Below are 26,440 nucleotides of genomic sequence, written 5' to 3'. Positions count from 1 at the left end.
TTATTGTGGAATGTTAATGCAACTATATTGACGTTCCATCGCATTTTCACTGTAATGAGCTAACAAATCCTCATGGTCGAATTCGAGACCATTGTCAGTCCACAAAATCTTAACTATCAAATTAAACTTATTCTTCACCCAATGAAAAAAATGAAGTAGATATTTTCGTGTTTTAGACTTAAATTTCATGAGATAAACCTAGGTGACTCGATTGGAATCATCTATAATGGTGAGAAAATAATGTGCTCTAAAATAAGATTGAGTGCGTTATGGACCCTAGATATCAAAATGAATTAATTCAAAAATGCAATTAGTTTTATTTGTATGCATAGGAAAAGGTAATCGTGTCTGTTTCGCTTGGCAGCATGCATCATAAAATAAATATTTTTACGCATCAAAGTGACAAGATAAGTTTGGAATCACAAAGAATCGATGAATTGGTAGATTTCCCAATCGACGATGCCATAAACTCGCGTTCCACTACTTGTTTGCCACCAATGCCATGCCCCCTCTCGTGGATTCTAAGAAATGTAAGCCTTTTCTCATTTTACCCACTCCAATTAGCTTCTTCGAGCGAAAGTCCTATATCACATAGAAATCAGGCCATAATATCAGTATACAATTCAAGTCTTTTGTCAGTTATGTCATTGATATCAAATTATAACAAAACTCTGGTATGCCAAGGACATTATTCAGAACCAAACTTTAGCCAAGGATCACTTACGCTAAGACCCACACATTAATTGTCACTCTATTAGGAATCTCAACTAGGGGTATGTTAGGATTCTTAACCACATTGGACAGTATATCAATCAAATAGGAAATGTGATTGATGGCCTCTGTATTGATGACCCAAGGTATTATTAATGTAGTCTTACTAGAAAAATTATCATTCATGGAGTTTGTAGCCATCATATTTACAGAGGGAGTCTTCTGGGTTTGTGTCTTTAATAAAGCCATTAGCTGTTGGTGTTGTGTACTTGATAGGCCTGGATTTGGAAGAGATCTGATTTCAACATATGCTATGAAAGATCCACCCATGTGTGCCCTTATGTGTGATGTGACGCACCATTGTCATGACTCACTCTTTGTCCCCGTCCTTGATTTCCAACATGATTTTGTAGTTTATGCCACTAAGAAGGATACCCATTTCTCACATAACAGTCCTTACGTGTGTGGGTCTTCTTGTGGCAGTAAGTGCAACGAAAATTCCCATCATCGTCACTTTCACTATTCCTACTGACGCGTGTCTCTCGAGTCCTTTCTTTGGTCTGATTCATGGCCCTCATTTGTCCACGTCCAGTGTTTTTTGCCATCAACAATGTTGCCTCAACGAACGGTGTCTTAGCAACGATGACTAACGTTTGTTTTTCCTTATGTGCAGTAACGACATATGCTTGGCCAATGGATGGTAGCGGTTCAATGCTTAATATCTAAAATTGAACGGTGGAGAAGATGTCATCAAGACCCATTAAAAAAATCATATACCTTCTTCTCTTCCCTCATGATCTGAACCTTCTTGGTTACACCACAAGTATAATTGTATGTGCACATAAGAATCGGGGTTAGGGGATTGTAACTCACCCCAAATGACTTTCAATTTTTCATAATATGAAGAAATCGAGGTCTTCTCTTGTTGAAGGAAAGCAATGGCACGTTTCAACTCGTAAATTTTGGGAACAATCCCTTGAGTGAAGCGTTCTTCCAAGTCTAACTAAACTTCACTTACGGTATCAACATGGGTACTGCTTCCTTAGATCTTTTTAGCCAATACATTCTTCAGCCACGACAACACTATTGTGTTACATCGCATCCACGGCTGAAAATCTCCAAAGTTAACATCTTGTTTCTTTATGCTTCCATCCACAAATCCTACTTTGTTCTTAGACTGCAATGCATTCAAAAAACAACGACTTCAAGTGAAGTAATTTTTGCCATTTTCACTAAAAGATGTGTTATGAAAACTAGACCTAGGTGATCAGAGGGATGTAGATGATATGGTGAATTTGTATCGATTGTAATGCTTTGGGATGTGTTTGCCACCGTTATCAAATCCCCACTAGTCTTATCTGTTGTATCTCCAGACATGCCTACAAATAAAATTAAAAAAAAAACCCGTTTTGATACCAAATAAATTCAGAATACCTCTCTAGGATAATTCTTATTGATAGTAGGTGATGCTTTTTTTATATAGAGTACTATAGTTAATTACAATCTATGTAATCAAGACTATATCACCTAACGAAGGTAACGTTCTATAGTCTAGCCATGAATTATGCACATAGATGGAAGTTAATGATTTTGTACATATGGAAACATAGATGGAAGTTAATGATTCTGTACATATGGAAAGGAGGTATCATCAATATCATTAATATTAGAATACATAGTCTTGAACCTTAATTGAATAACATAAAAGTTGAAGGAGTAAATTGAATATTTTGATTAATTTTGAGAGCAAATTCATGTATTACACCTTTTTCTTTTTCTCTAGATTTTGGTGTCATGTGTGAGTTTCTCAATGAGCCAACATGCGACCTCAGATGCTCACTCAACTTCCTCGAGTTTTGTGTAAGTCAGTCTAACAGTCTATCTTTCTCTTGAGTTTGCTTACTCACACAAGATGGAAATAAAAAGTAAAGGAAACAATGTCATAATGTGCGAGTCTTAGAACTCAACCGTTTGTTGTAGAAGGGAGTCACCATCAATCTTTTTGGAGGTGTGATTGACCACTCAAGTGAATCTATTTTTCTAATAAAGTCATAGGCTTGACTTAGTTCTTTAAAAAGAATAATTTCTAATTTACGAAGCAGATTAGGTTCGAAAGTTCATTGACGTATAAGAAATGTATTAGCACTCCCACAATACCCATTTAATTGGTACCCTATCAATTATGTTTCCTTTAAGCCTTATTAAATAAAATCTAGTCTAATATTTTAATTCTATTTTCTTTTCCTATTTTAGTAGTTTTTTGAAATAAAAAAACTTCTTAATATTGAAAATTTTTCAAAACCTCCAAATGCTTATGGCATAATTTTAAAAAATTTTCTCACCTAGAGGTTCCTAAGAAGCTGTTATTAGCATTCTTAAGATTTTATCGTTAGAGAACTTATTTATTTAATTGTATAATTTTTATCTTTTTTATTTTATTTAAATATGTATATAAATCCTTGGGTATCGAAAATTTTTCGAAACCTTCAAACACTTATGGCAAAATTTTGGACAATTTTCTCACTTAGAAATTTTTGAGAAGTCGCTTTTGGCATTATTGAGATTTCATATTGGAGAACTTACGTAAATTATGTGAACTCCTAATTTTTAAATGTCCTAAGAAATAAATAAAAATAAAAATTAGAATCATATAAAAAAGAAACTTACCTAATTGGGCTGAAAAACTTAAAATGAAAATCAAATTGCAAATCTAGATAATAAGCGGCAAATCCAGATACCAAGTGTGCACTGTCAAGAATGAGGAGCACTCTTTAAACCTTATTCAAAAAAGTAGAACTCTTTCTGTTTTTTCTTTTTTATCTTTCCCTTTAATCAAGATAGTTTCTTTAGAAACTAAATTGATTCTCTTAGATATAAAAGGAACTCAAGAATTATTTTATCTTTTTTTTTTCAAATACCTCTACTTTTTGTTTCTCTCTTTAATTGTTTCTATTTTCTTTCCCTAATTTTCTCTGCCTCTTTTTTTTATTTTCATATTTTTTTTAAAAAAAACACCCCAGACAAAATTAAGTGTCTACAAACAAGACAACAAATGAAGGTAAAGGAAAATATTATTACTTATCCAGATTTGTGCGAGGGGTGGGGGTTCATTTTATAGGCCAAAGAAATCCCCATACAATTTTCATATGGGGCAAATAAACCCCCTAACAATTATGGGGGAGTGGAAAACCCCTTAATAAGTAGAATTTTGAATTTTTTCCAATGCCACCTAACAAGGGCACGAGTCTATTTGCTTGCTAGCCCAATGACCATTGGACCTAACTGGGCAAACTGCCTAGTTGCATGGTTTGACTGGGCCATGTAGTCGGTTGCTTACTTGCGTGTTAGGCTTGTCTGTCTAGGCAAGTAGTAACTATGGTTCGCTTGTTTTTTTTCTAGTTCACCTACGGCCTGTTGCTTGATGGCTCAGCACCTTGGATAGCCCCTCATCGGTCTCATTGTCACTCAGCATGTGATATTCTCCCCTACTCAAGCTAGCAACATCCTCGTTGTTAGAGGAACGCTGCAATCTTTCATGTGCTCACTTACTCCTCTTCATTCTACAGAATTTGCTAAACCCTTACCATGCCATTAAGGAAGTTTCTATCTCGTGTCACACTTTATTGGTGCCCAACCATATTTCCCTTATGGGTTGTCCATGTCTATTTACTGCATTAAAGGTCTTCGATCCTCAATACGTCTCTGTGACACTTATTTGCTTGCGTTCTTTTTGTTTTTTTTTTTTTGAAAGGCAAGTAATAAATATATTTCATTGAAGACATACAAAAATCTAACAACAAGGAAGTATCATAGTGCCTCATTGGTTACAAAAAAACTTCTAATGCAATTGCAGCCTTCACAAAGCCAGACGTCAATGTTGCTAATAGGATCATACAAAAAAATAGTCAGTATCATCACATAATAACAAGAAAAGAGGCCTTATACAAAAGATAATGACAAAACAACAACCACTCAAGCATGCGTCTTTTTGTTGTAGCTTGTCCTTTCTACTTTCATTTTCAATCGCTGAAAAGCTTCTTCTTAATTAGGTACTCTTTTACCCATTGGGATTGTCACATAAATAACACTTGAGGACTTTTTTCTCCCCGACCTTTGTCTTTGATCTTGAGCTTGCTGTTGGCAAGCTTCCCATCAGCCTCTCCCTTAAATGAAGAGCCTCCATCACCTGTTTCTCATTACTATGCCAATGTTAAGGAATGTCGGCACACTTAAACTCAATTATTGATTTTGTCATGGTAATGGCCCAACTCATATCCTGCATGCCTCAGTGTTGCAACTCATCCTTCACCAACAATTTTAACCTATCCATGAAGCAAAAAAGCATTTCTGTCTTGCTTATGTCCGACACCGTGAGCAATAACTTAAAAAACTCTTGACAATAGTCCCTTACCTTGCCTTTATATGTAAGTTTGTGGAGCTTGCCTTGGGCTTCATCCTCGTGTACTCAAGCTTGAACTATTGCTTTAGCTCCTTTATGAACCTATCTCATGTGGTCACAACACGTTCCTCGAGTCTCACTACATTGTCCCTATGATGCTACCATAAAAGATCTACATTCGTCAAATACAACATAACAATGCTCAACTTGGCCTAATATGAAGTTGTTGATCTCTTTGGTAGAACTACTCCCCACAAATGGCACTGGCTTGGGCACCTCCACCAAGGACGCCATGGACTAGCAATTTGTAGTGGCTTGGCATGCAACTACTTCTCCCTTAAATTGCTTGAGCCCATTTTTCAGTGCCTCCACCATGGACTTTAGTCCCGCATTCTTCTAGGTCAAGCTGTTCAACAACTAGTTTAAAGCCTTGTGCATCTCCGTGTTAAACTTGTCTCGTTAGGACTTAAATATCTTGATGAGTGCCTCAATCTCTTCATACTTCTCCTTCAACTCACCTACCATGACTTTGACTCTGGCCACGTGGGCTTTCATCGAAGACAACATGTACCTTGAACTTGACTTCTTCCTTTTTGCACCCCTCGATCTTTTTTCTCTTTTGAAGTTAGTGCGACTTGCTCTCCTTCGTCACTTCTAAAGTTAATGTGATAAAATTTCAACATACTTTAAGCGTAATGGCCTTGCTATTCTATTAGTTTTTTTTTCGATTTATCAGTATTTTGCAATGCATGAATCATTAATTCATCGTTATTCACGTGCAAAAAATCTAAAATTAAATAATTAGTCAGATGTAAATTTAGTTCTTTAAAAATGATACAATTATAAATACATCCAAAAATAATATAAGCGATCTTGAATCATTTTTAAAATGACTTTTTAATTTCTCAACCAAACCCATCAAACTACAAAAAGCACATAACGAATGAAGAAACCAAACTAATGAACATAAATATGAATCACATAAAAAGTTTATCTCAACTAATCTCCAAATCAAACCTATCATGTACAACACTCAACCCTCACACCAACATCGAAGATCAATAAAAAAAAATCACAAAATTCAAATTATTCAAGACAAATAATGAAATAGCAAAGAGGAAAGGAGCATGAATAGTTAATAGGTTGTTTGCATATGATGTGCCGATTTAAGAAGAGGAATGAAAACCAATGTTAAAAATCCTTTATCAAGGCAATTCCATAAAATATAAAAAAGTAATGGCGTTTTTATAAAGAGGGAAAAACTAAATTCTATGTGAAATATAATTTATTAATACTATATATATAGTATAGTTTTTATTTAATGATTCAATCCTTTGTATTTAAGCTTGAATTTAAAATCAATTCGGTCTATTATTTCCAATTAAGCACATCACTCAAATATTTTGAAAATTTAAATAAAAATGTTAAAGATTCTAATTTTACTTGTCTCAAACTGATTATCAAAGGGACTCTTAAATAAAAATAAATCCTATTAATTTTTAATAAAATTTACTTTTTATGCTATATTTTTAATAAATGTGCTTTTGATCAAACAATTACATATTATTTTTTAATACATCCGTTATCATCATTTACATAAAAAAGAGTAATGAAGAAAAAAATCAGACCCCATTATCAATTTTTTATCCTTGGATAGGTATAACTTTAACCAAGATCAAATTAATTAATTAATTTTAATCATATTAATTAAATGACATTATAAAAAAGTAAAAAGAGAAACGAAACATTATAGAAGTGTGAGTAGAATGGCACTATTGTGTTGTCCCTCCCTCGGACTTCATCCTCCAAGTTACAAATTAAAATTCCTAATTTACCCTCCACTTTGAAGGCAATTCCATGAAATCAAACAAGACAAACAAATAAGACGGATGAAAAAAATTGAAGAAAATTGAAAATTGATTCGAACCGTGACGTTTGATTTGGTTTGGATCGATTTTTTAATTGTGTTTGATTTGGTTTCGATTCTATTATTTTTAACATGTTTTTAATTTGATTATTGATTCATAATTTGAAATATTAAAATCACTTAAATCAAATTGAATTGTATTTTTAATTATATTTTATTTTTTGTCAAATGAAAACATTTATTTTATCTCTAAATTCATTTAAATAAATTAAAAATAATATTTAAAAAAATTTTAAAAATTTTGAAATTTTGAAAATCACAAAACAAGTTAATGAAATTCGATTTGAATCTATTTAAGTTTAAAAATTCGATTTGAAATTGCATGTCACGACCTAATTTCCCGGGCCATGACCGACGCATGAGCTCAATGAGCATAGCTCACTAAGCCCAAGCAAGCCTATCCATTTACCTTTGCTTAACAAATTTATCATATCATGCATACACACACACACACCTTTTTTCGGATGTGAACATAGCCAAAACACAATGGCATTATCAATAATAATATATATGCACTATACTAGTCATGTATTTAGCAATTTATATTGCATACACATATTCACATTATTAGATTGTATTCACAATACAAAAGGACCCATGATTTTCAGTGGAGACATTTACAATAAAAGAGATTACTATCGAATGCCAGCCACATACCCACGAGATGCACTACGAGGACTCCTCGATCTAGGTCCAACAGTCACCTGATCTGAAAACATGTATTTTTATAAAACGTGAGTACAATACTCAGTGAGTGAACAAGAAGGGAACAAGCATACCATAAGGAATGTTTATCGAAATCATGATGCATTCATTTTCTCAAAACCATGCAATTGTTTTAACTCCTTTAAACCCCACATGAGTAAATCACTTTACAAAAATCTATGCTCAACTAAGGTACCAAAGAAATGGGAAATATGGTAAAAACCCATAAGTTAGCAAAATGGACAGAAAGTTTCTCGCTGTAGCGAGAACCAGTTCTGGTGAAGGCCCTCAAACTCGAGAGTTTCTCCCTGCAGCGAAACAGAGCGACAAGAGAAAAGTTTCCCTTCACTCAACAAAAAGGCCACCCTACTAAACCAACAAAATCAACATAAAACTCATGAAAATTCTCAAAGTGCAAAGTATCAAATTTCACATATATGTCAACCATATATCACATTCATGAGCTTTCATTTCATAAGTCTAGATATGCATAATTTGATAGACAAATATCAATATCATCATAATCACACCCGGCTCATGTATATCCCCCCACATCGTGCATATAGCCGGCACCATCGTGTGCATCCCCCCACATCATGCACAATCAGTGTCATCTTGTACATCCCCCCACATCGTGCACACGGGCACTATCATCATCCATCTCTCTAGCCACCATCATCATCAGCATGTGTATCCCTCCCACATCGTGCACACACACGGTTACAATCATTATACACAATATTATTCATCATGCACAACACACACATATATATATCATCATATTGCAAAAATGCATGAATCCATAGCAATCACATATCACAACATCAAACCATTTAACAAAAGCTTGTTCCCAAGGTACATTTTTTAAGACAAGTTAGATAGAATCTTTCATATTCCCCAAAACAAGTTTGAAATGCAAGTCCACTCACCGATATCGAAAATCCAGATTCCGGGTGCACTTGGACTAATAGTCCTCAAGCGCAATTCCTTTGCCTTTTCCGGACGTCTCACTATCTTGATAAATAATAAAGTCAAGGAATTTACTATATTGTCCCTAAATTGATATAAACTAATTTAAATTACTAATGTTTGATATGTAAATGCAAAAATACGTTTGATTACCGCTTAATCGCGGTATCGATTAAATTCGACCGATCACCGATTAATTGACGATTGTGTCCAAATCACCTCCAAATTAATCCATTTCTCCTCAATACCTTAATTTACCATATACCATTTAAATAAAGCCAAATTCAGTATTAGAACCCTCACAGTTCCTTATAAAAAAATTCGGTCATTTGGTGCACTAGCACCGAAATTTTTTCTACATAACCGTCTCACCTTAATTCATCATTTTTCAAGCCATTTTCCTTGAAATAAAAACAATGCCCCATTGATATTCAGCCCTCATGGTTCGACCAACAAGGAACCCTAGAGAAATTGAATATTTCTTTTGTGTTTTTGTTCATAACCATGCTTAACTATCCCTAAACACTAACATAGTCTAAAATCAAATTATTCTAACAACAATTCCTCTTCCATACCCATTTTTCAGAATTGAATTCATCATGATAACTCAATATTGAACCATGGAAATCAAGAACAAAAGCATGGGTAAGCTAGGTATCAAGCAGAATTAAAGAAATTCTAACTTACCTAGCTTGTTTCCTTGATTTCTTCACTTTTTCTTTGAATTTCCACCTAGGTTTTTCTTGTTTTTCCCTTTGTTCTTCCTTTGTTCTTGTTGCTGGTTGCCTAGGCCGAATATGGTGAGAGAATTGGGGATTTAATGGGTTGATATCTATAGAAAATAATAAAATAATCAAGCATGCCACGTGTCACATGCTTATTGGCCCAATTATTTAACTTTTTAACTTTTTTTTCTTAATTTTCCACCACAAATATTCTAGTATTTATCCAATCCTACCACAATTAAAATCCCTTGGTCTTGACAAGTGCTGTGGCGAAAAATTTACCGATTTACCCCTAGAACGATAAAATTACTATTTTACCCCTATACTCCGAAATGTACCGGAATCACATTATTTCTACTTTTCAACCTCAAATAATACTAATATTGATCAATATTAACCAAATGGGAAAAAATTGTTTTATAAAAATTTTCGTTTAGTCCTCTAGTGACAAATTTATCATTTTGCCCTTGTACTCTAAAAATATCGAAAATCACAATTTTTCACTACTAAACATCATTTTATACTCCAATAATCATAATTATATTTTATACAATTATTCTTGGTCAAATGTGATCAAATATTGGTTAGAAATCTCCATTTTATCATCAAATGGTAAAATAACCGTTTTGTCCTTAATCGGTCAATTTTTCTAATGGACTCCAAACTGGATCTTGAATTCCGAATCACTATTTTAAGCCATTTTGTGGATTTCAAAATTTTCAATTTTCTCTTAAAATTTTTATTTGAACTAATTCAAAGCTCGATTTAACTTAATTGTACCACTCGGTATAATATCATTTTTTAATCGAGCTTGATAGGGTCACACATTGTAATTAGGTTTTCATACACAAAAATGCATAGAACATGTGATGCTTCTTAAAAAAAAAAATTCTTTTAATGAAATTGAAGTAATGAAATCAATTCTTAATGATAAAAAAAGAAAAAAGAAAAACAACGGCAGAAGGAGCCCATTAGTGTCATTTCAGAACCCAAAGAAAAAGCCCTCCGAAAACGCAATTAGGGTGGACGGTACCCAACAACTCAAATTCCAAACGGAAAAGGAAAAGCTAAAAACGAGGCCAAAATTCCCTCATGCAAAACGGAAAAAAGGAAATTTTAAAAACTCCAATTTCCGAACGCTAGTAATTGTGCTGCTTCTCTCTCATTTGACTCTCTAAAGCGGTTTTCCTCCCCCTCCTCTCTCTTTCTTTCACTGAGAGGGAGAGAGAAAGAGAAACTGTACAAATTCAGGGAGCGACATTTTTTTATTTAAAAAAAATTTTTAATCAAAATAAATTTGTTTATTTTGTGTACATTTTCTCTTGCCTTCTCGGTTTCTCCCAATAAATAGACTTTTTGGTTTCTTCAGAATCATTTTTAGCTCCTACACTGAAAACCCATTTGGTTTCCTCTCTTTTTATGGTGTTTTTTTTAGGGCTTTATATATTTTTTTAGTGTTTCAAAAATCACAGTCTCAGACAATACAGAACTAAGACATTTGAGGTAATTTCCTTTTTAAGTCTCAAGGGTTTAAAGTTATGAACTTTTTTTTATGTTTGGGCTGTTAGAAAGTGTAGCAAAGGAGAAGAAAATGGAAAAAAAAAGCTGACATTTTTGAATTCTGGGTATTTGTTTTTTCCCCTAAATTTTGAAAAAAAAGTTTGTGTCTTTACAGTTTTTGAGTTGAGTTTTTACTTGGGTTTTGTTGGTTTGTTACTGGAATATTAGACATTGTCTCTTTTCTTCATTTTATTGGCAATCAAACAAAGGTTTTAACTTTTAGGCTCTTTTTTTGACTCGTTTGCTAAAACCCATTTGCTGGGTTTCTTTGTTTTTTCAGGGTTAGGTCATTGAGGTAGACCAAAAGGAAGAAAATTTTGAGGTAATTTGGCTTGTTACCTTTTCTTATTACTTCTAGTTTAATCCAATTTTTGCATGTGGTTTTTGTTGAGAAAAATGAGTAAAGAAAGAAAGAGAAATGGAAGGAATTTGAGCCATTTGTGTTTTGGGTTGGCTTGGTTTTATGAAAACTCTCTCTCTCTCTCTCTCTATATATATATGTATGTATATGCATGCTTTTGTCTTGCATTTTCTTTATCTATCTTCCTATTGAATTAGAGTATTTTGAAGTAGGCCTTAGTCAGGATGAATCTTTTTCTATTCCAGATACAAGAAATATTTCCCCTTATCTATTTGTTGGTTTCTTGGCTGGATGACTTTGTGAAGTTAGCTAGCTAAAAATTCTTGTTTTTGGCTGCTGATTTTGATCATTTTGAGTTTGTTTTGGGTGTGCTACTTCATTTAATAGAATAACTGAATATAGTTTTTTTAAATAAATACTACTGTTTCTTGAGTGTCTTTACTTCGGCATGGTTTGAAGTAAAAAGTGTTTTAGTCCCCTTCAACATTAAATTAATTATTTTATTAATAAATTGTAGTTCTGTTGATTCTATCAGTCGGTGAGTGGAATGAATAACACAAATTTTTTCTTGTGATTTAATATGCTGTACTTACTGTAATTCATGCTTTTTTGGAAAAAGCTCAATTGCATGAAGTACCTATTGAGAACAAGTACTTTTGTCTCTGATTTGTACTGTATGCTGGATTATTCCACTCGCTATTTTCTTCTCTTGTTCACTTTGTGTCATGCATGTAATTAAATGTTATTCATGGAAAACTGCAGACTCTCATGTTTAGCAAGTTTGCTATGCGCTGATTTATTCAGTTGATATGGAAGCATGTGTAAGTATAAAGCATAAACTGAGGTGGATACGTAAAACAATATTATGTTGTCCTTATCCTTAGTATCTAGGATGGCTGTATGATATCTGGGATTGGCATCCAACTTAATTGAAACATTTGAATGAGCTATGGTAATATGGAGAAAGCTGCCAATGGTTTGAATATTGCTAACATCGGCTTTTTACTATTTTGTGGTTTTTTTCCAGATCTTTCTCCAATTGATACTTATTAGATTGTTTCTTTGCACGGTATTGTCTTACAGTTTAAAGCAAGAGAGATGGAGGAAAATTCTTCAGCAAGTACTGTAGATGGTGAGATAGTTGGTATAGGGTTCTGTTTGGCGACTCCTAGGGAAATTGTAAGTAGAAATCTGTTTTTTTTTTTTTTCCAATTTATTTGACCATTAGCTTGTTTTAGTATAGCAATGATCTTCATCCTTGATCTGTTGTCATTTGGATGATTGCAACATACAACATTTGGATGGTCTACTTATTTTGCTGCTCCATCCCCTCCCTCTCGTATTTTGGTTCCTGCAGAGGAGTTATCACTGTTATTTATTTGCGCTTCTTTCTGGAAGTAGTTTTAGCATCTAAACTAGCGAAATGGAATGATTCACCAACAGTGTTTTCTATGAAATCTACTTTTGATTCACTAGGGTTATCATCTACCAAGTATTTGTTCTCAAATAAATATTGTGAATATCAGACTGAATTTTCTAATTTGTTGTGCTAGTTCATTCTGTGATGCTAATTAACTTTTTTTCCATTTCATAAACTTTATTTGCAGTTTACAGCATCAATCAGTGGCTTTCCTATAAACCATGTTAGTCAGCTCTCAAATTCCTACCTTGGTCTGCCCCTTGAATTTGGTAAATGTAATGCGTGTGGTACTTCTGAACCTGGTAAATGTGAAGGTGTGTAAGTGTTTACTTCTATCCTTGTAGTGTATAAAAAGTTGAAAACAAGAAAAATAAAGAAAATATTTATAATAAAGAAAGATCATGCCATTGAGAATATCTTTGAAATGCTGAACTTTTCATTCATGTTGTTGCTTTCAGGTCATTTTGGATATATTGAATTACCAATACCAATATATCATCCTAGCCATATCAGTGAATTGAAGCGACTGTTGAGTTTGCTATGCTTGAAATGCTTAAGAATGAAGAACAAGGTACTAGCATATCAACTATTGCGTTATCCATTATAGATGCTCTTGTTTTAATGTTTCCATTTACAAGAAAGAGACTCTGATCTCTCTTGGCCTCTTTTGCATTAACTGAGGAAGATGAAGGGTCTATGTATTTGGTTGTCAGGTAATGCATAGTCTTTTAGGTTGAAGCGTTAATCACATATTTCCATGCTTCATTAGGGCAAGACATAAATTGTGGGATGTTGGGGTTTAAACCTTGTAGGATTTAGACTTCTTATATCAAAAAATATTTTAAAATTATGAACTGAGAAGGTCATTAAAAAGAGAACTATCACAATCAATAATTGACTCTTATAAGAATATCATATATATTGTTTCCTTACTGACAGCGGGAAAAAAATGGTTTATAAGAAATCATCCCTTCAAAGTAGATAAAGTGTTGCCAAGAATGGTTCACTTGTTTGAGCTACAACATGATTAAAATCATGCCAGTTAGTCAAAGTGATGAAAGTTTTTTCTATTGCCTCACACCGCTCCTAGCTAAATGGTTCTCCCAAATGTTTGTGAGGAACAAAAATACATAGAGGATGTAAAAGGTTCTTATTTGCCATCCCTTATTTCTTTCCAATTGAAGTTGCTTTGTCTATCTTCATTTTACCTATTTCCTCTCTGTACTAAGATCAACAATTTAGGTGATTGTCCTTTGTTTAGCTTATACCATCCTTATCACATGTGGACAAATCATGAAGTGGTGTGTGAATTTGTGAACTGCTAAAGATTGTCAGGTTTGTAAAAAAAAAATGATTAATCACGTGGAAACTTCTAGAAATACCTTGATTTCTTCTCTGGCAATTTGAAACTATAAACTCTTTGCGTATGCTACAGTTTTTAATATTCCTTATATTTTCATGAACATTAGGATTCCTAATTCTTTACTTCTTATTAATTAGCATGCTGCTAAATCTGCTGTTGTATTCTACATGCTTGATGGTTTTAAGTCTGTACCCTTCAGTTTCAGATTAAAAGTGGCAGCATTTCTGACAGATTGTTAGCATCCTGTTGCGAGGTGAGAAAGTGCTTAACATTTTTCTACCCTATTCTTTCTCTTGCCTGTTAAATGAGAATTATTTCTTGATATTAGTGAGCCCTTCTGCCTGGAGCATGTTTTCCTTATATATTGGGTGAGCAACTGGACTGTGGGCAGAAATTGGACTAATTTGTTTATGAACTTGTTCTCTGTTTTTTCAGTTAGAGGTGTGTTATTCTTTTGTTATCTTATTCTTTTTTCTTTTGATTTTCATAGAATGCTCCACAAGTTTCAATCAAAGAGGTTAAAACAACAGATGGTGCTTGTAGTTTGGAGTTGAAGCAGCCATCTAGACAAGCAAGGACTTCCTGGGAATTTTTAGAGAAATATGGTTTCCGCTATGGTGATCATCACAACACTCGAACTCTGCTGCCTTGTGAGGTTTGGCTTCAAGTGCTCTCCTCTTTGGGTGTTTGACCTAGGCTTTCACTTTGTTCTTATTTGTTGCGATTCAATATGAGTCATTGTGTGTGATTCACCATTTCTTTCTATTTTTCTTGTGATTTTATTCTTTTATTTTGAGCTTTACATTTCTTATTTTTATTTATCATACTGCACCATAAGACGTGGTTGAGGTTTTAGACATGCGTGTATTTGTATTAGTATCAAAAAGTTCAGTTTAGGGGTAGTCTTCTAAAGCAGACTGTAGTACATTCAAGATCTGCTGATTTTTTGTTCGTTTTCCTTGGTTTCATTTATCAGCAACTTGATTTTGTATTATTTTATTTGGCTATGAAAAATACCCAAAGGCATCTGATTTTTAAATCATCATAAGTTCCTGAATATAAGCTGCTCTAAGTAGTTGGTTTGCTGGATGAATTCTGAATTTTTACTGAATGTAGAATAAGTATCATCAGAAAGCATAAGGTTTTCTAAAATGTTCTTAGGCTGTCATCTGAACATCTTTTTATATTGTGTTTATGGTGAAATATCAATTGTTTCAGGGTTAAGGTTAATTTGTTTGAAATCACTAACAGGTGATGGAAATTCTCAAGAGAATACCTGCAGAGACAAGACGAAAGCTTTCTGGGAAAGGGTTCTTCCCACAGGAGGGATATATTTTGCGGTATTTGCCTGTTCCTCCCAATTGTTTGTCCGTACCAGACATATCTGATGGTGTTAGTATCATGTCCTCGGTAAGTGTATTGTGAGCAAATGAGGTTGCATCTCTTGATCTCTTAGTCTGAACATGTTAGTGTTATGTCTCTGTGGTTAAGCATCTATTATGTTTGTCAGGATCTTTCAACAGCAATGCTGAAAAAGGTTCTGAAGCAAGTTGAGATCATCAAAAGCTCACGATCCGGCACCCCAAATTTTGAATCTCATGAGGTAGAAGCTAATGATTTGCAATCAGCAGTTGAGCAGTATCTTCAAGTTAGGGGTACTGTTAAAGCATCTCGCAATATAGATGCACGATACGGGATTAGCAAAGATGCTAGTGATTCTTCAACGAAGGCGTGGCTGGAGAAAATGAGAACATTGTTCATTAGAAAGGGTTCAGGGTTCTCTTCACGTGGTGTGATTACTGGTGATCCATACAAAAAGGTAAATGAAATTGGCATTCCATCTGAAATCGCTCAGAGAATTACGTTTGAGGAGAGGGTCAACATGCACAACATGAGATATCTGCAAAATCTGGTAGATAACAAGTTGTGTTTGACCTACAGAGATGGTTCTTCCACATATTCGTTGAGGGAGGGTTCGAAGGGGCATACCTTTTTGAGACCTGGTCAGGTGGTACATCGGCGAATTATGGATGGGGACATTGTTTTCATAAATAGGCCGCCAACCACACATAAGCATTCATTGCAGGCTCTTTCAGTATATGTGCATGATGATCACACAGTGAAGATAAATCCCCTAATTTGTGGCCCATTAAGTGCTGATTTTGATGGAGATTGTATTCACCTGTTCTATCCTCAGTCTTTAGCTGCAAAAGCGGAAGTTTTTGAGCTCTTTTCGGTGGAGAAGCAGTTGCTTAGCTCTCATAATGGCAACCTAAATTTGCAGTTGGCAACTGATTCGTTGTTGTCACTGAGAGTTATGCTTAAGACACTTTTGTTTAAAAAGGCAGATGCTCAACAATTGTCAATGTTTCTCTCTTCAGCTTTGCCACAGCCTGCTTTCTTGAAGGGTAACTCTTTTGGCCCTTGTTGGACAGCTTTACAAATTCTGCAGACTGCTTTTCCTGCCTGCCTAGACTGCTCTGGAGATAGATACTTAATTAGCAAAAGTGACATATTGACAGTAGATTTTAGTAGGGACCTCATGCAGTCTGTGATTAATGAAGTTGTGACATCTATTTTCTTTGAGAAGGGTCCTAAAGAGGTTCTCAACTTCTTTGATTCTCTACAGCCTTTATTGATGGAGAATGTCTTTGCAGAAGGCTTCAGTGTTAGTCTTGAAGATTTTTCCGTATCCAGGGAAGTCATACAAAATATTCAGAAGGACATCCAGGATATTTCTCCTTTGCTTTATCAGTTAAGGTCAACATATAATGAATTAGTTGGGTTGCAAATGGAGAATCACATCCGAGTAGCAAAAGCACCAGTTGCAAATTTCATACTAAATTCATCTGCCTTGGGTGACTTAATTGATTCTAAGAGTGATTCAACTGTTAATAAGGTTGTTCAGCAGATTGGGTTCTTAGGACTGCAGCTTTCTAATAAAGGAAAATTCTATTCGAAGACTCTGGTTGAAGATGTGGCATACCAATTTCAAAGCATATATCCTTCTGACGGAGTTGATTATCCTTCTGCTGAGTTTGGACTAATCAAGAGCTGCTTTTTCCATGGGCTGGATCCGTATGAGGGGATGGTTCATTCAATCTCTACTAGAGAAGTCATTGTTCGCTCCTCGAGAGGATTGTCTGAACCTGGGACCTTGTTTAAGAATTTGATGGCCATTCTTCGTGATGTTGTTATTTGTTATGATGGCACAGTTAGAAATATCAGTAGCAATTCAATAATTCAATTTCAATATGGGTTGAATGCTAGAACTAAACCTCAATTCCCTGCTGGTGAACCTGTGGGTGTCTTAGCTGCTACTGCGATGTCAAATCCAGCATATAAAGCAGTTCTTGATTCAACACCTAGCAGCAATTCTTCTTGGGAACTGATGAAGGTACTCTCCATTATGGCATGTGCAGAATGAAATGGTTAGGTGGTGCTTAAGTGTGTCTTTTCTGAGTATCACATTTCATTACTTACAGAATTTTCTTATTTTCAGGAAATATTGCTTTGCAAAGTCAGTTTAAAAAATGACCTAGTTGACCGCCGTGTGATTCTGTATTTGAAAGATTGTGATTGTGGGAGAAAGTATTGTCAAGAGAATGCAGCATATCTGGTTAAGAATCATTTGAGAAAAGTCAAACTGAAGGATACTGCAGTAGAGCTCATCTTTGAGTATGTTTAATCAAATAATCACTTGGTTTTTGGGCTTTCATTTTTTTTTATTTTTTCTCTCAATGTATTGTTTGTCTAAACAGGGGATAAATATGATTATGGTTATGCTTAAGTTAATGCACTAGTATAAGTCCTAATCTTAGCTCATTGCATACAGATACAAGCAACAACAAACTGTATCAGAAAGTGAAGCAGGCCTTGTTGGTCACATTCTCCTCAACAAGGTTACTACACTTAGTTTAACACTATTGTATCTTTTGGTATATGTTTAAAGCTTTAAATTGAGTCCTTGTTGCTTCTTTTAAGATATCTAAATTTGGAAGTGGTGAAAAAACAGGCTGTATTGAAAGAGTTAAATATTAGCATGCAAGAGGTTCATATGAAGTGCCAAGAAACTATTATTTCCTTTCGTAAGAAGAAAAAGACTGCTGATACTTTTAAGAGGACAGATTTGTTTTTCAGGTTAGTTTTCTTCACCTAACTTGCCATGGTTTGCTTAATTGCATTTTCTGTATTTTACTGTTCATTAATGGTTACTGCTAGTAGTTTGGTAAAATTTATTGTAATTCCTCTGGTTAGAAAAGCAGCATATATCGGTGCAAGCTATTAGTGTTTTTTTTTTGTAATTGATGGCATGGCAGTGTATGACTTATCAGTTATCACAGTAGTGTGGTATGTAAAATAGCTGTCAATTCATTGCAATTTCTGCACTCATGCCAAAAATAAGACTTACGTGCCAACTATCAACAATTAGTTATCAGTTCAGAGTCCTGAAGAAAAAAAATCCAATTTTACCACTTCTCTGCACCTTCCCCTTGTTTTGAGATCTTAAAATTGCGTCCACTTTTCATTAAGAGAAAAATTGAAAATCTCTTATCGCTTGAGCTTTAGCTCAACTAGAAAGGGTGGGGTGGTACATTGATATAGATCTTAGGTTTGAGCTGATATTCCCTCCCTTTTACCAAAAAAACAAAAGAAAACCTCATGCTTTTATTTTATTTAGTTTTAGTGGAGGATACGAGACTGAAACAGTTTGTTATGGTTTTGACTTCAACTGTAAAATGTGCTTGTTTCATGTTAATCACCTGAAGATTCTTCCTTTAGGAAAAGAACAAATAAATAAAGGTTGGTTTGAAGTGAAATAATATTGAACAAATTTTGGTGTGCTCTGGTGCCTTTAAGTTTCTTGTCTTTAGATACCATGTGAACATGCATCAGGCTTTTGGTGTGGGCATTCAATTGAACATTTTTAAATCATTAAAATCAGTGCATCTTTTCTTGTGGTAATTAATGTTTGGTACTTTCACTAGATTATCGAGTCTAATTGAACCTTATCCTTGTAACAAAATAGATAATATTGATTGCTGTTAACATGTAAAAGTGACATTGGAACTGAAGTCCTGCTGGGCAGTTTCCATTATATGTTACCTCGTTTTACCTTTGGAGTTAGTGCAAGATTCAGATGTGCTGGTTGATGTTGTTTCAATGGTGCACAGATAGTATTTTCTGAACTGGTTTTTATAATGCCTTTTGGTCTACTCTATGTTTCTTGATTGGTTTAGTTCTCAGCATTTCAATGGTTTGATACTTATTTTGAGCATGCTGTTTACTTGAGGCTTAGCAACGGTTTCAATGCTTTGCAGCCACAAACATGGTTGGCCTTATCCAATTCTGAAGTTTTTACTAGATCATGGTTGCTGATTGATGCCTTTAGTTTGTGCCAATTTTTGTTGTGTCTTGAGCAATATTCTTACATTAACAATGTTAGTTTGCTATTTCCCTTTCCCATCCAGACAATGGTAAAGGCAGCTGTTGCCTCCTTGTTTTGTTATCTTTAAGAGAAGAGTTGAAAAGATTCAACAGTGTTTTTTAACTGGAAATTATATGTTGATGGACCCTTTTCATCTTGTTGGTTATGGAGTCTTCAGATATTTTCTTTTCTTACTGGACTGGTGAAGAGTGGGTCTTGTTGATACTGTTCATTTATCTACTTTGATTATATTGTAAGAAACTTTTGTAATAGCATGTTTTATAATCTGACTCTATGATATTATTATGGTGGTAATGGAAGTACCGGTAAAAAATTTGCATGAAAAGGATCCCTGCTGGTGGTGGCTTGGAAGGAACCTGATAGATCATGTAGGTTTCCACCTTAAAAGAATTTGGGATGCCCTTTGCTGTTGGGTGTTTAGCATGTGTTGTCTATTTATCTGTTTGATTTTATCTGATGTCTGTTCATGACGTATATCTGTTTATTTGCATCCTGCTTCTCGTAACTCAGCATCGTTACTATTTTTTGATCTACTGCACTTTGTGTTGCATTGTACATAAATTTTCCTCTCTTTGAACTTCTTGGCAGCGAATGTTGTTCTATACAGCAATCCTGTGGGGGCAAGTGGCTTGACATGTCATGCTTGATGTTCTTTTGCCGAAATACAAAAGATGATCATCTAGATTGTACTTTACAAGACCTGGTTGACATCATCTACCCTGTTCTTCTAGAAACAGTAATCAAGGGTATTGCCCTGGCCTCTACTTTGTATTTTTGGGTATTTGGTTTCTCTATTGATGAAATATTATCCATGTAGTTTACATATTGGTGAAGTTTACTTAGAAGCTGAGGTGATGCGTGATCGGTTTTGTTTTTTCCAAGTTTTCTGTTCCATTCTCTTGGTTTTTACAGTAGATGCAACTAATCTAATATCCAGTGAGCAGTGAAGATAAGTTTCAAAGAATAGAAATGCATTGCAAATTATAGCATTTTGTCACAAAATTGAAAGATATTATTGAATTCTATACTTTTCCAAACTAATGGTGCTTGTTATATAGGTATAATGAAAGTTTGTAATCTTGGGTTTACATGACAGCATAATCCAAAGAATTAGAGTAATTTCTTTCTGCTGTGCTGAAATTATATTGTATTTAATGTACTTTGGGTTTTGGTAACATCTAGGATCCCTGGAAACATATGGTTTGATTGTTTATCCTATCTGACCTTTATTAAATATTAGTGGTGTCATATTTCCAAGCATGCTGGAAATTGTTATTGCTACAGTCATTCATCTTTTTTTTTTTTTTTGGAGATTTTGTGTATGTTGGTAGAGAGGCAGGGAGTGAGGTGTTGTCGACTCTTCTGCTTATTTTAATGAAATATGATTACACTCTTTGCAATTTGCTTTACTTTCAGCAAAATATGAGAGAGAACAGTGAGTAGCTAATAGGATACCATGCAAGCTAATAATAGATCAAGTAAACAAACCAAAACTTCTAAATAATCTAACTTGACCATTGTCCTTGGCACTACAGGAATCGTAGAAATTGCAGTTCTTCTGTGTATTTGAATATTCAGAATTCATAATATAGAAACCTAAGTTTTCAATATGAAATTAGGTTAATGAGTTAAGTTCTTCAATGGCTGTGGATGTGGTCTCCTCTAATCTGTAGTCATACTTTTTACTTATTTTAGATTCTTTGAGTTCAATGCAAATAGAAGCAGTGTATAGGGACCAAAAAGATGTTGGCCACAAAACTCAAATAGATGTTCACAGAGGTATTTAGTTGCATCATTAATTCACAATGTTGTTCCATTCCCAAGTTGTTTGCTGGACCAAATCTTGTGATAGTTGGGCTTGAATACTTCCTAGGTTTCAATTTTATTTAGCTTGTGATATGAGAACCTGGTTATGGTGGTTGCTTAGGGTAAGTTGTTTGCATTTTGGTTTTACCGTTAGTTATATTCTTTAATGGACAGGTGACCCCCGTATCTGTTCGGCAAATATTATATGGGTTAGCCCAGATACAACAACTTGGATAAGAAGCCCTAGCAAGACTCAGAAGGGTGAATTGGCTTTGGATGTTGTTCTGGAAAAATCTGCTGTGAAGCAGAATGGTGATGCCTGGAGGACTGTCATAGATTGTTGTCTTCCAGTAATAAATTTAATTGACACCCAGAGGTCTATACCTTATGCAATAAAGCAAGTTCAGGAATTGCTTGGAATTTCTTGTGCTTTTGAACAAGCAGTACAGGTATATTTTGACCAAATGTTAACTGTAGATTAAAAGTTAGATGGCTGTTTAGACATGCATACTTTTCATGTTGGTCCTGCATTTTTTGGACATGTGGCATCTGCCATAGCAGAATCTCCTTTTGCTGACTATTAATGGATGAGTGTTGGAACTTATATTGACTGCTATGAAAACAAATTGTCTTGAAGTTCTATTTTTTCGTTCTAGAGGTTTCTATGTCACTGAAAATGCTTACTTTTGTGACAAATTTGCAGCGTCTCTCGACTTCAGTGTCAATGGTGGCGAGAGGTGTTCTGAAAGAACACCTTATCCTCTTAGCAAACAGCATGACATGTGCTGGAAATTTGATTGGCTTCAACTCTGGTGGTTATAAAGCACTATCTCGCTCGTTGAATATTCAAGTGCCATTTAGTGAAGCAACGCTGTTTGTAAGTAATCTATTCCAGTTTTTTGTTCTTTCTAAGTTGAAAAGGTAAACGTTTTTTCCTTCTTGGATGAACCAACATTCCTTTTGAATTAGTTCTTGTATGGTTGCATAGACACCAAGAAAGTGCTTCGAGAGAGCTGCTGAGAAATGTCACGTTGATTCCTTGTCAAGCATTGTTGCATCCTGTTCTTGGGGTAAACATGTGGCTGTTGGAACAGGATCAAGGTTTGATGTCCTATGGGATCGGAAGGAGGTATGTCATATTTGAAGTTAATGATGATATCCCTTGAGCTTTTGTCATCTTTTGGTGTAGCATTTTCTCATTTTCACATTTCTTTTCTAGGTTGGATTTGATCAAAAGAGTGGAATAGATGTCTACAACTTTCTGCACATGCTCAGTAGTGCTAGTGGTCCAAGTTCTACTACTACTTGTCTAGGAGAAGAAGTTGATGATCTAATGGACGTGGACAACATGGCGGAATGGAGCTTGTCTCCAGAACATAGCAATGGTTTGGATAAGCCTGTGTTTGAGGATGCGGCTGATTTTGAGAATGATTTAGACTTTCAGCCAGCTGAGTCAAGTTGGGAGAAAGGTGTGTCTTTAGACAAGGTGTCCAGTTGGAATGTGTCATCCGCATGGAATAAAAAGGCTGAGGATGGTGACAAATTTGCAGCAGCTTTGACCAGTACAACGAAGCAAAGTGACTGGTGTGATTGGGGAACAAGCAAATCTAAAACACAAGATGCTGCAGCAGCTGCGACCAGTACAACAAAGAAAACGGAGTGGTGTGATTGGGGGACAAGCAAATCTAAGACACAGGAAGTTGCAGCAACTGTGACTGGTACAGCGGAGCAAAATGAGTGGTGTGATTGGCGGACAAGTAAATCTAAAATACAAGTTGTTGCAGCAGCTGTGACAAGTACAACGAAGCAATCTGAGTGGGGTGATTGGGGGACAAGCAAATCTAAAACACAAGATGTTGCAGCAGCTGTGACCGGTACAATGGAAACTGAGTGGGGTGATTGGGGGAAAGGCAAATCTAAAACACAAGATGTCTCTCCGAAAGTGGATGGAACTTGTGTGAATGAGCAAACTAAACTGTCTGATTGGGGACTGAAAAAGAATGATACACAAGATGTCTCTATGGAAGAGAAAACCTTCAAGTCCAATGGTGCGGACACTGGAACTAGTTGGGGAACAATGGGAAAAGAATCTGAAAAACCTGATGCTAATGATGCACTGCCATGGTCTGGTTGGGGAACACAAGATGTCATTCCTACAAAAACCTTGGACGATTCTTCCAAATCTAGTGGCTGGGAACAACAAAAGTCACCAGAATGTTCACAAGGTTGGGGCTCCCTTGATGAGTCAAATCAACCAGCAAGTTCAAATGGCTGGGATACACCAAATGGTTTGGGTAGCACTCAAAGTGAAAAACAGCATCAGTGGGGACAGTCTAGGGGCTCACGTCGTTGGGCTTCAGATGCTAGTAAGAAGAATCATCCTGTGAAGTCAGCTCGAGTGATGAATGATGATTCCAGTATGGCTGCAATGTACACTGCTACAAGACAAAGATTAGACATGTTTACTTCTGAGGAGCAAGATATTCTCTCAGATGTTGAGCCACTGATGCAGTCAATCAGAAAAATAATGCACCAGTCTGGGTAAATTTCTCTTACATTTGCTCTTGATTTCTATGTCAATAAAGGTTTTCAATTGCCTTACAAGTTGGAAGCAATTTCTTTGTGTTGTTACTTTTCCCATGTCCAGTTGACATGGGCCTGCATGAGTCAGGAAATTCTTGTTAATTAGATACTCTATTCTGCTTTGAAGACCTGAGAAATTTGCACGTCCAATATTTGGTACCGGTTCTTGTTGAATTTTCATGATTCTTTTAAGCTGTAGGATTTGCTCAAGTTTGTTAGATACAAATGTTTCAAAGCAGACACTTCCAATTACTTAGCCCATTTATTATGAGTCCTTAACTATGCCTACTACTTTCTACGTTCCCATCTCCCAGCCCTGAAGTCTATAGTTTCTGCTCCATTCTTCATGTTTTCCTCTTACCCAGTTTTCTCAATAGAAAGTTCTTATGTGAAGGTACAACGATGGGGATCCACTGTCAGCGCTTGATCAGTCATTTATACTAGAGAATGTTTTCACTCACCATCCAGACAAAGCAATCAAAATGGGTGCCGGTGTTGATTATGTCATGGTATGCTTCTTTAATCCAGTTTTTGCCTAATTGCTTTTGTTTGAATGATTTCTCTCCTTTCTGGTGCATGGAAAATTTTAGGCCATGTCTTTTAGTATGATTTGTGAGCTTTTGACCTGTGAAGCAAAACTTAAAGGGAGAGTTATATTTGGACCTGCACAGAGTGGACCATGACATCCATGTAAACAAGTTCTGTGCTTTATGCTTTAAGCTCCATTAGTTACTTAGATCACTATTAATCCCTATTACTGACTCGAATGTTTCATGTTTGTGCATGTTACCTTATAATCCCAATGTTTCAGATTCACCAATAATCAGATAGAGTTGTTCACACAGCTTGTCGATCCTATGCTGTATGGTCAAGTAAACTTCTCCCAGGCTCAATGGCCCTAGCTTTAGATTTGGTTTAAAGTTGTTTGTATGTTTTAAGGTTTCTAAACAAGGAGCTGAGTGAAGAGTGCAGTTAGATGTTTTAAAAGACTCAGGAAAAACATGATTGCACATCAAATCATCTTGACAGTAGTAGTTTAGGATGCATGATCTTTACTGCCAATGGGTATTTGCGCAGTCTCTTATGCAAGTTTACAGGCTTCTAATGCCTGGACCAAGTCAATGTGCCATGGAAAGTCTATTGCAAATAAGCAAGAAACTTGGAATGGCATGCAGGTTGCTGAGGCTAATAAAAACATCTTTCAAAAAACAAAAAAAAAAGAGTAATCATGACAGGATTAAGTGAACTTTTTGTCCTACTTTCTAGCTGAGAACAATTCCCTGGCTTAACAAGTCTCAATATTTTCAGTTTATGTAAGATTGGTTGGAAATTCTCTTGATGCTTGATGTTGGAATAGGTTACCTTTGAAAGATGGTTTTGATGTTGTACTTCTTAATATATTTTTCCCTACATATTGCATATGAATGCCTGATTTACGGGATGCTTGATTAATCAACTATTGGGTATCTGCGCTTGATGCAAAACAGGTAAGCAAGCACAGCAATTTCCCAGATAGCAGGTGCTTCTATGTTGTCTCAACTGATGGTCGAAAACAAGATTTCTCATACCGCAAGTGTCTGGACAACTTCATCAAGGGGAAATATCCTGATATGGCAGACGTTTTTATTGCAAAATATTTCAGAAAACCTCGTTTTGGAGGGTTTCGTGAGCGAAGTGTTGCTCCAGAGAATACCGAAGGGGAGAATAGGAAGTAGACTTCAGTCTCTTGAGGTGTTAATATCACTCACAAAGGTTTAGTTAGACACTTGGTTCATTCCTGACATCCGCTTCTTTTCATTTGTACATAATAAGCCGATGTTAAGTGTATTTACATCCCTCCAAAACTCACCTTGCACATATGCCAACATGAACTGCCGTCTTTTTCCACAAATGAGCAGTTCATTTTGTTCTTGTTAGTAGTGGTTCAACGGCAGCCTGCTAATTTCTCACAGATAAGATAGGGGAATAGATGGAAAGCCATTGTTCTCAGACATGAGTTATAAATTCTAATGTCTAATCCATTGATCGCATTCTGCTTTCTATGTTTCTAGACATAAATTTAGCCATCGTATCCGTTATATGATAGTTGATCCAGTTATGCTGCAGGATGAATTATGAGAATATTGAATGCCACTCGTCTCAATGAAATACTATTACTTGAAATCATGAATTGCTTTTGACAGAAGAAGAAAAAGAAAAAGAACAAGGATAGCTTTTGACATTCTCAAACAATCATCAAAGGGTCTCATTATAAAACAGGCATGAAGTAGGCAACTATGGTGAAATACAAAACTTTGTGCAGATATCGGCAGCAAATGATCAAAACCCAGCACTGCCATGCCATACAACATTCATATTCCATAGCCCAAGTCCACCCTAAATTTGCTTAACTTTTGATAATGTTAGTTAAAATAGTGCCTTACATCCATAACATAAAATTTTTAGCATTATTGTGTCTGATA

The 26,440-nt window shown here is 35.3% G+C and overlaps 1 protein-coding gene across 1 annotated transcript; it reads left to right on the top strand.

Moving 5' to 3' along the window:
* Positions 1-10,469: 10,469 nt before the first annotated feature.
* NRPD1B (nuclear RNA polymerase D1B) lies at positions 10,470-26,008 on the top strand. Its single transcript, XM_007010937.3, is given in 19 exon segments — positions 10,470-10,939; positions 11,277-11,318; positions 12,441-12,536; positions 12,965-13,091; positions 13,236-13,348; positions 14,340-14,393; positions 14,631-14,795; positions 15,392-15,550; positions 15,651-17,537; positions 17,643-17,818; positions 17,976-18,042; positions 18,156-18,280; positions 20,178-20,335; positions 21,570-21,844; positions 22,099-22,272; positions 22,384-22,524; positions 22,615-23,936; positions 24,373-24,487; positions 25,466-26,008. Coding segments are annotated over 17 exon segments (5,382 nt in total). The 5' UTR covers positions 10,470-10,939; positions 11,277-11,318; positions 12,441-12,455; the 3' UTR covers positions 25,709-26,008.
* Positions 26,009-26,440: the final 432 nt, after the last annotated feature.

This window comes from Theobroma cacao, chromosome 10 (assembly GCF_053813885.1).
Source record: "Theobroma cacao isolate CCN51 chromosome 10, ASM5381388v1, whole genome shotgun sequence".
Lineage (NCBI taxonomy): Eukaryota > Viridiplantae > Streptophyta > Magnoliopsida > Malvales > Malvaceae > Theobroma > Theobroma cacao.
Note: the sequence above shows the minus strand (reverse complement) of the source record. Positions and strands in the feature narration are given on the sequence as shown.